The sequence below is a fragment of the Vespula pensylvanica genome, chromosome 18, assembly GCF_014466175.1.
Source record: "Vespula pensylvanica isolate Volc-1 chromosome 18, ASM1446617v1, whole genome shotgun sequence".
NCBI classification, from domain to species: domain Eukaryota; kingdom Metazoa; phylum Arthropoda; class Insecta; order Hymenoptera; family Vespidae; genus Vespula; species Vespula pensylvanica.
In genome coordinates this window covers 1156297-1166296 of record NC_057702.1, presented here as the reverse complement: position 1 = coordinate 1166296, position 10000 = coordinate 1156297, and the positions used below count along the sequence as shown (strand labels likewise).

Genomic DNA, 10000 nt, shown 5'->3' with positions numbered 1-10000 from the left:
ATATAAATTATACTAATAAGGTAATACAGAGAGACTAGTTGACGTCGGTAAGCGTGTATATACTTTGTCGATAAAATCAATTTTCTACCTTATCGAGAATCGTGGTAACAAAAAACTGTAGAAAGCAGTCGGTAATTGTGTACATACTTTACCGATAAAATCAGTTTTCTGCCTTACCGTTTCGTATATGTACTGTATATAATTTATATTAATTTTTTTTATATAAATCAATAATGAATTTTGAAAAGAAATAGTCCTATTATAGAGGGTTAATAATTTTTTCTTTTATGTTATTATTATATCTGTATCGTATTGTTATTAATTTTTTAATTGAATTGTACGAGAGAGAATTCAAAACGCGCTTAGAAAAAAAGAAAAACGGAGAAGTCAATTGCATATTCTCATTTAATACTTTGCTCTAATCGGTAACGATAATAATAATACATGCACGCGTATAAAACAGTTATGTTTACTAACAAACGGCAAATTAACGAACTTAATTAATTCATTGATCAACTGGAAGCAGAAATTTCTGTCTTTTTCAGGAAACGGCATGTACTTTCTTTCCGTTTTACCTATTCTCTCGATGACCCATTTATATATAATCCAAAAATACCTAGTATAATCTCCTATTTTTTATTTTTGTTCTATCTCCTCATAAAAAAAATTGTTGCAAAATAATTAACTGCCGCTATCAGCGACGATCATAATCGATAAGATCGATAAAAAAAAACATTTTCATACACTTAAACACCTCACATTAACAACTACACGAATTACAATTCATTTTCAAACATTCTAAGCAGTCATGGGCAATGATATTATAATTATCATTTATAAATTACTACAAAACTGAGATTTAGATTCTATGAAAACTTAAAAAAGATTGCTCATGTCTAACTACACTCGATTATTTTATAGTAACGTGCTATAAAATAAAAAAAAAAGCTTAACGAAATAGATACAGATTACTTATTCCTGATTTTATTATAATAACGCTTAGACACATATTTGGACACATACACATAGAATAAAAAAGAATGATGCGATTATTTTTTTTTAAATAGAAAAAAAATATGTAAACATTCCGTTCGACGCAACTCACTCAACCAAAATTTGAGATTTAAATTCGATAATCTTTTTTTTCACGAACGCAACGTAGCGAATGATTTTTGAAAAACGTTACTTTTTTTTTGGATACGTGACCATCGCCGCTTTTTTCTCGTCACCTCTCAATCAGAGGACGACGTTTTTTTGAAGCAGCTTTTTTCCACCAGGTTAGTATGCTTTTTTCACCTTACGTGACGTATTTTTAGCGAGAAACGCTCACACTTTTTACTCTGATCAAATCATTGATCAGAATTATAAAAAGCTAGATTATAGGCACGGCTTATAAGATTTTTTCTAACGCTACGTCAAAATATAACTAAGCACGTTTATACGACACACTATTAATCCCACACTCTTATATATTATTCGATTAAATAATAAATAATACATATCGAAATTTTCTAAGATTTCTTTTTCATTAGAAATTTCGATATTAATTCGATGAGACTTGTAGAAATAACGTTGCAAATTTTTTTATTATTTCTCAGTATTTTCTTTCTACTGAGAATTTCTAATATTTATCATCTATTAATAAAAAGACTTCTATTGGATTACTAAATTCGAATATTTCTATTCGAATTGGAAATAAAATAAAAATCAGAATATACAACTAGAAAATATTGACATTACTTATTGATAAATTTCTGATAAATAAATTTCAAGTTGGGTCGCGAGATGCCAAAGAATTTGTTGCTGCATGATTTTTCTTTTAGCTATCGTAGAACACCTTTTTGCAAATTGTTAGAATCACGGCTTTGTAAAACTAACTTGATTAAGCGCATCGGCATGTTTAAATTGCACGCAAAAGCCTACGATGCTTCATCGTTCGTAACTTTTTACCGATCGTGAGAGAAACGATTTTGGAATTGAATAAATAAATAATAAAAAAATATAAAAAAAATGTATTTTCAAAAGATCGGTATATGTATAAAAAGAAAAAAGAAATAATAAAAAAAGATATATGAAATATATCGTTGGAGTGAAAAGGTAGCGCCGAAACGCTTATTCGATAGCGTTAAACGTATTAAATTTATTGGAAAATTCTGTCCCCGTTTTTTACTTATTTAAAAATAATTTTGAATGAAAAAATGTAATGAAAGATAAAGAAATAATAATAAAGCTTGAAAGTAATAGATAGACACTTTCTCTCTCTGAAAATGGGACACAACTTTTCGATAGATCTAATATGATAATGCGTAAGAGAAAATAGAGCATCGAATATAAATGTTAATATTTAATAAAACAAAGTCTTGACGCTAATGACTTTTCTTCATCGTTCAAACGAAAGAAGCATAAAAATTCTTTTCTACAATTTTGGCGTCAGTAGTTTTTAGTGTTGCTATGTGAGAATTGGTGTTTTCTTACTAGGAATGTTAATTCGAATTATATAGTTTTCAATGTAGGTCTATTAATATATCAGGAAAAATATCTAATTCGGAAAATGAAAGATTGACGAATTAGATATTTTTGCGTATAATCGAAAGGAGTTCAAAACAATTCAACAATGTACATACATCAGACGTGTACTCCTTTTCATCGCAATAGACCTACTTAATAGATCAAATAAAGACAAGCAATTCGAAGGTTAAAAGAAAGAAAAAAAAAAAAAAAGAACATAATTCACAACTTAAATAATTTTATAGAAAAATTTCGAATTGTTCGTCGTCAGACAAATCGATCGATCGTGTTTTAACACCTGGATAAACTTGTCCCTGAAGAATATGAATCAAGATTGTTCAGCTGTTAACACGAAATAACCGTTGCATTTGATATTCACATACACAAATATAAAAATCTCAATATACAGCGAAACCATTTGACGCCGACAAGGCTTGGACCGATCATCTGAATCGTTTGGCTGACATCGACAGACTTTATCCGAGCAGGTCGCCGTTGCTTGCTCGACACATAAGTCCACCTCTCAGCACGAAGAGACTCTTCGACATTCATGGTAATTTATAACATAATTTCTCATGACGATCAGATTAAGTCAATGCACAGGCTATTTACTACATCTATGTATTTTTGTTTTTTTTTTGTTTTCAGGTAACTTGCTAACCGACGATATCTTCCCGAGCTACTCATCATTGCTTCGCAGGAAACCTCTTTTCGATTTGCTCGAACCATCTCCAACAGCTCCGATCAGTGCCTTCACGAGAGATCCTTGGTGGTATCCTAGCTTTGCTCCTTATATTCCAAGCTATGCTCAGTACAGTACTCCGTTTTACCTGAGGGACAGCTACCTTAGTCCAATTAAACGTAGCTTCTTATGGAGCCGACATCCTATCAGACCACTCGGTACGTTTATACTTTATATATCTTCATCGTCAATTTTACACATTTTTTCATTTTTTCTTTCTTTCTTTCATTCATTCTTTTTCTATCTTTTTCTATCTTCTTTCTCTAATACACCTGCGTTTTAAAAGAAGACTCTTTTCTTTATTCATTTTTGGTAATAATTATAAGTGTTGAATTTTGTATTCGGCGAATCGCATCATCGATGTTGACATCATTTTTGATACACATCGAACATAATCATCCTAAGAAGAAATAATGATTTTTATCGTAATTTGTTTTTTCTTTTTCGTAAGTATATATACCTCCGCTTCGTGCGGCAAGGTATTGAAAGAAATTAGATTGACGTGTAATCACATTAGAAGGATTTATATTCTACAACCAAACAATATATCTGTCGTTTCAGGAGCATTATACTACTATTATTCGCAGCCAGTTCCAGTATATCACTTTACCAGCCCGTGGTACAATAAACATTAAGAACAAATAAGAAAAAAGAAAAGAAAAACAAAACGAAACAAATGTGAGCGATCAAACGAAAATGACCACAAAGTGTTTTAATCTATTACCATTTTACTCCCAAGTTTTGTCCGTGCGTGTTTTAATTAAACTGAAATTATTACTTTCAAAAAAAAAAAATAATAATAAAAAAGCAACAGGAAATCATTAATTACAATGACGATGATGACGATAAAATAATAGTTATACAAATCTAAACTTGCTAACATCGAATAGATATAACTAAACTGCATATGATAATCATCAAATTACACGATCACTCATACCGATCAATAATCGAGATATATCGATTAATATGTTAACAGAGTATATTCATTCGATCATTATATTTACCTTCGTGGCATAATATCAAGAATATGAAAGTGTTCGATTGTTTTTTTTCCATCATTATCAATTCTAACAAAAACATTAAAAAGTCACGTTTTCGTTTCATTTTCCTCGTATATTTTTTCACACACAAATTTTCGTTCGATTATATCCAACTAATTTTCTTTCATTTCATTCGGACTAAACATAGTTTTAAATTATCTACAGGAAATTAATATAATCCGAGTTCTTCCTTTTAATCCTTAAAAGTTATCTTTAAAAATAATTATGTTCATTTTGTCATAAGAGTGACGTTTCAGTACAATATAAATACGTGAACATTTTTAAGGATTAAAACAAGAATTAGGATAATATTCCTTTCTCGACATTCTATCTCTAAAAACTAAATACAAGTGTGATTTCTAAAGAAAAGAAATGCAATATAAAAGAAAAATAAGAAAAGGGCGAAGGGCCAACACACAACCTTCACCAATCATCGCGAATTTCTACGTATCGCGATCTCAACGTTCTCTCACCCTTTTGTGTCTTTTGTTTCTGCATATTTATTGTTTTTTTTTTTTTTTTATATATGTATATTTTCTTTTACTTTCAATCATTTCCCTTTCTAATAATATCTATTATATACGCATACTCTTTTCTTTTAGCTCACGTCTACTGATAAACTCTCTACGTACAACATATATGTCGCCCCCGCATGGAACGCGTGAATCGAATCTCTCGACGATCGAAGAAGGAAGTGACGTATGCAAAGTGGAAGTGAAAAGAGTATGAAAATTGAAGGAAAAAACAAAAAAAAAACAAAACGAAAATAACAACAACGATATCAACAAGGAAAAAGGAAGTACGCTTACGTCTCTGGTATCCTAGAAAAAAAAAAAACAAAAATAATAAAATAACACAAGATTCTGTATACCTAGCCAGTGAAAAGAAAACAAAACAAACAAAAATAAGATTAAAACTTGAGATCATGGGAATTTTATTTAATTATTAATATTCTCTCGAAACGCGATTTAAATACATATATTGTATTCCACGTTCGTGCTGTCCGAGAATAAAATAATAATAAACACTGCCAGAAGCTTATTGGAAAAATTCGAACAAAAAGAATTCAACATGTATTTTGTCTGAACGAAAGTCCCTTTGTAAAATTAGGTGAATGAATCGTTTGCAGAAAGAAGATATGTACAACAATATGCACGTTTATTATTTGAAAGTTGTACATCTTTAGGATGTTTTATATTACTCATAGGGCTATATCTCTATCGAGATTCGATCGATGGTTATCTTTCTCTCTCCTTTTATAATTTGTTTATTTATTTATTTATTTATTTCTTCGTTAATCGCGTTTTTTACAAATATCCTCTATCCGATCTTTCTTATCATCTTCCTACACAAAGTGATTCCATCGACGAATCGCGATTGGCTTGCCCATTTACAAATATAATATATATATATATATTTTCATATATTTATTTATATATATATATGTATACAGACATACACACACACATATATATATATATATAGATAATGATATATGAATCTGGGACAAAAAATGCATATCAAGGGGAATCACAACCACTCCAATATTAATCATTCGTCAAAAAAGAGAAAGAAGGGGGTAGACCACGGGGTCTTGTTTCGTTCATCAAACTTTTTTCAACCATCCAACAACAACAACAACGACCACAACAAATGGTACTATTTTGGAAAAAGCTTTTTAAAACATTGTCGTCATAGTCGTCGTGTCATTACGTTGTCATACTCATGGTTACTTGATCTCCACGAGTGACCGATGAATATCAGAGGAAGAAAAAAGGAACATATAAGCGATAGAAGAAAATCTCTGACAAGTTTTATATATGAGCCAATAACTATGAAAGTGCATGCGCGTGCGTGCACTATGTGTACTATGCTTCTTTTCAAGTATTCCCATTTTATTCGCTTCCTTCTTCTTCTTTTCACTCTCGGCTGACCACGCTTCATAGATCAAGTAACTAACTCAAAATGTCAATATATTTATATTTACTTCGTAATAAGCGCTATAATAAAAAAAGAAAAATAATATAGGCGGCGGTATACATGTTATACCAAGATTAGAAATGCAACTTAAAAAATGCTATTTGTTTCTCTATAATTTAATAATAATGTTTAATAATAATATTAATAATACAAATAATAGTAGCGGTAGAATAGTGTGGCATTCTAATAATATAATAATTCATTATATTGATTTATAATAATTAATTAATTAATTATATTTATTAATTAATTAAATAATAATAATAATAATAATAATAATAATAATAGCAATAATAATAAGAATAATAAGAATAATGGAAGGAATCACGTGAAGAAAGTAGTTACGTCACATAGTAACGAGCATAGCTTCGTTATCGATCGTTTTATTTATATAACATGGCAACTTAGAAATGCGAAGGAATTGGATGTTACGCAACAATATTGTTGCATCTGACATCATTATATAATCTTTTTGTTATTTTTTTTTTTCTCTGGAAAAAATAAGTATACCCGTTCAAAGATTTTTAACTTCTTTTTGTTTAACCGAAAACAAAATTAAAAGACGAATGTTCTATTATTTTTTATATAAAAATTGCCAATTATATATGAGAATTAATATCGAGGCCCTCATCTATATTTCTTATATTTATTTATTTATCCATTTAATTTGTATTATTTTATTTGGAAAAAGCTTGTTAACTCTCCGTATTCAAACTTTATCCTCCATTTTAAACCCCCATTTTTTCACATACATATTTTTGCAATGAAAATCAATCATGATTATTAGCATGGTTTCTTTTCTTTTTCATCAGAAATGCTTCTATTTCTCTCATCTCTTTTTCTTTATATACTTCCAATTCATTTGATTAAAAAATATAAATAATGTATATATATATAATATGTATATGTATATATATTTTTGAACATGCCTCTCAATATGTATATAATCAATATTATCGTAGAGACTGTAAAAATTAAAATCAATCATTACTCAAATATGATATTTAAAAAGAAACGAGAGAAAAATTGGACGAAAAATAAAGAGAAATAAAAAATATAAGAACATGATTGCTACTAAAAACTCTAACTATGTACATTTGCAGCATTCTATGTTATGTAATCAACTGCAATGCTTATAATGAGAATAACAATTATAATGATAATGGGATGATTGTGATCGAAATGATGGTAATAATAATGTTGATGACGATGACGATGATGATGATGATGATGATGATGATGATGATGATGATGATGATGACAATGATGACGATGACAATGACGACGATGATGATAACGTTGGACGACGAACAATGATAACAATAAATAATATTAGTGGTAGCAATTAATTAATCAAAAAATCTCTAAATAACGCGGACATTAATCAATCTCGATGCCTCTCGAACTTATACAAGCATGGAAGCAATAAATACTTAAACGAATGTTCCGGACCATTAATACTCGACAAAAATTACTACAGCGATTGCAAAATTACACAGAGGTTGTTAACACAATTTATTTGCAATAACTTTAAATATATATATATATATATATTTATATATATATATAAAGAAAATAAAAAATAAATATATGTATATATATTTAAAAAAATACTTAATATATCATTTTATAATGTAATATAATTGGAAAATAACGTAGGAGAAGTTCTCCAATAAATTAATTGAAAACAAACAACAAAGTTATTGCAATAAAGTTGATCTGTCTCTAATATTTCTCTGCGTCATTGTATCTTGGACTATCTTCAATATGGAAAAATGCAAGTTATCTTCAAAGAACGTAGGCGTCGAGTCTCGCCTAGTTCGATGAAAAAAAAAAAAAAAAAAAAGGAGAAAAAAGAAATTATCGTATCGTTTGTGAATAGTTACACCGCTTATCTCGTTAAGATGCAATCAACATAAAAAGTAAGAGTAATCTTACGCACACTTTATCTTTTATATTAACGGATTAGGATAGATTAGATCGAGCTCGACGTCTTCATGCTGAAAAACGTGAAAATAAGTCCTTACAAGTTTCTGCGATAAAAATTATCGTCCCGTCGGATCTGTACGACCTTTTTTCGTAAATAGACAAACCTTACCTTTCAGCACTGTCAATAAAGAGAATACTAATTGTTCGTTCGGATCAGAAGGCTGTCATTTCTTTTTCGCAGGATTTCTTTGTGGTGTAGATGGTCTGCCTGCTTGACCGGTATTCATACCACCGTATTGATACTTTGCTTTCTTCTCTGAAGGTTTCAAGATCTACATATGAAAAGAAAATTACGAATTTACTATTTAAGTACTCTCGAACATAAAAATGTGATGATTGTTCTCCTTCTTCTTTTTTTAATAAATGATCGTTACCTGGAAACTGCACATCAAGGTTTCGTCGACGCTCATCATGCCACCAGCATTGTCGAACTCTCCACAATAATTGGGAGCAGAAAAGAGGGTGACTAATTGTCTCTTAGCAAAGAACTCGTAACCATCTTCGACGACTTGATGAGCTCTGCATATTAAATCCATGTCGTGTCGATTTAAAAACTTGGACACGACGTCTGGACCGAAGGTGAACGACACACCTCTGTCGTTTTCACCCCAACCCTGAAATAGTGTAATTCAAAGATACAAAAAGTTCGTTTCACTCTCAAAATAAAAAAAAAAAAAGAGTTAGAAATTCGATTCGATTAGATTTATTGTACCTGAACATCTTTGTCAGGATCAGACCAAAGTAGATCGCAAAGAAGACCGGTATCAGGAACGTCGGTGGGTCTCATGATCCTTTTGATTTGCTCCATACTCTGCAAAATTCAAATATAAAGATACAATCCGGTATTATAGAATTATAAGCTACATACGTCTCAAATAAAAAATTTAAAAATAAGATCACCTGAAGATCCGGGCTGAGGCCACCATGACAACAAAAAATCTTCTCGTCGATAATCGCAGCTATTGGTAGACAATTGAAGCAATCGGTAAAAGTCTTCCAAAGCTTTATGTTATATCTCCTTTTGCATTCATCATAAAATCCATATATCCTGTTTATGCTAGCACATTCATGATTCCCGCGCAGCAGGAAGAAATTCTCTGGATATTTGATTTTATAGGCTAGCAAGAGACATATGGTCTCGAGCGACTGCTTTCCACGATCAACGTAATCACCGAGGAACAGGTAGTTGGCCTCGGGTGGGAAGCCACCGTACTCGAAGAGTCGCAACAAATCCGTGTATTGACCATGAATATCACCGCAAATTTTAAGAGGTGCTTCCAATTCCAGTAGTATCGGTTGTTGAAGGAAAATCTCACGGGACTTCAAGCAAAGTCCACGTACTTCTCCCTCCGACATCGTCACTGTCTTCCCCGGTCTGCATCCTCTTACTGTGCTCACATAAATTTCAATAAATTATTCTAATGATCATATTAGTTAATTATTCTCTATTTCAACGAGCCTACGATCAATAGCAGCATCGAGCATACTCTATATTTAATGCGTATTTGTTTCTTTCTTCCTCTGTGGCTCGGGGACAGAATACACCCACGTATTGTATACCCTGCTTGTCATAAAAGGCAACTAATAGGGCTTGAGTGTTGGGGTTGATAATCTAACCTTGTAAAATGTTTTTACGGATACTTCAAGAAGGAAAGCCAGATTGATTAACAGAGATCACTGCGAATGCGAACTTCTGAAGAAAACTCAGACTTTTTCCATTATACACATTTATTTGATA

General features: G+C 30.8%; 2 protein-coding genes across 13 annotated transcripts in view; one reads left to right on the top strand and one right to left on the bottom strand.

The window, feature by feature from the left end:
• LOC122635517 overlaps positions 1 to 5225 on the top strand; it is a 12245-nt gene extending 7020 nt beyond the window's left edge. The window contains exons 5-8 of one of the 2 annotated variants that reach the window (XM_043825832.1): positions 2918 to 3061; positions 3157 to 3408; positions 3812 to 3928; positions 4896 to 5225. In XM_043825832.1, the coding sequence (XP_043681767.1) occupies positions 2918 to 3061; positions 3157 to 3408; positions 3812 to 3885 (470 nt within the window). In that variant the 3' untranslated portion in view covers positions 3886 to 3928; positions 4896 to 5225. The remainder of the gene's footprint in view (positions 1 to 2917; positions 3062 to 3156; positions 3409 to 3811; positions 3929 to 4895) is intronic. The other variant, XM_043825833.1, reaches the window with a different exon arrangement.
• The window catches only part of LOC122635514 (serine/threonine-protein phosphatase PP1-beta catalytic subunit), a 24184-nt gene that overhangs the window by 9745 nt on the left and 4439 nt on the right, over positions 1 to 10000 (bottom strand). For 8 of the 11 annotated variants that reach the window (XM_043825816.1, XM_043825820.1, XM_043825823.1 and 5 more), the window contains exons 3-6: positions 9163 to 9650; positions 8975 to 9073; positions 8637 to 8876; positions 8372 to 8534 (exon numbers count right to left, since the gene is read on the bottom strand). In XM_043825816.1, the coding sequence (XP_043681751.1) occupies positions 8427 to 8534; positions 8637 to 8876; positions 8975 to 9073; positions 9163 to 9650 (935 nt within the window). In that variant the 3' untranslated portion in view covers positions 8372 to 8426. Of the gene's footprint in view, positions 1 to 7800; positions 8535 to 8636; positions 8877 to 8974; positions 9074 to 9162; positions 9651 to 10000 lie in introns of those variants that run through there. The other 3 variants (XM_043825815.1, XM_043825826.1, XM_043825822.1) reach the window with 2 other exon arrangements.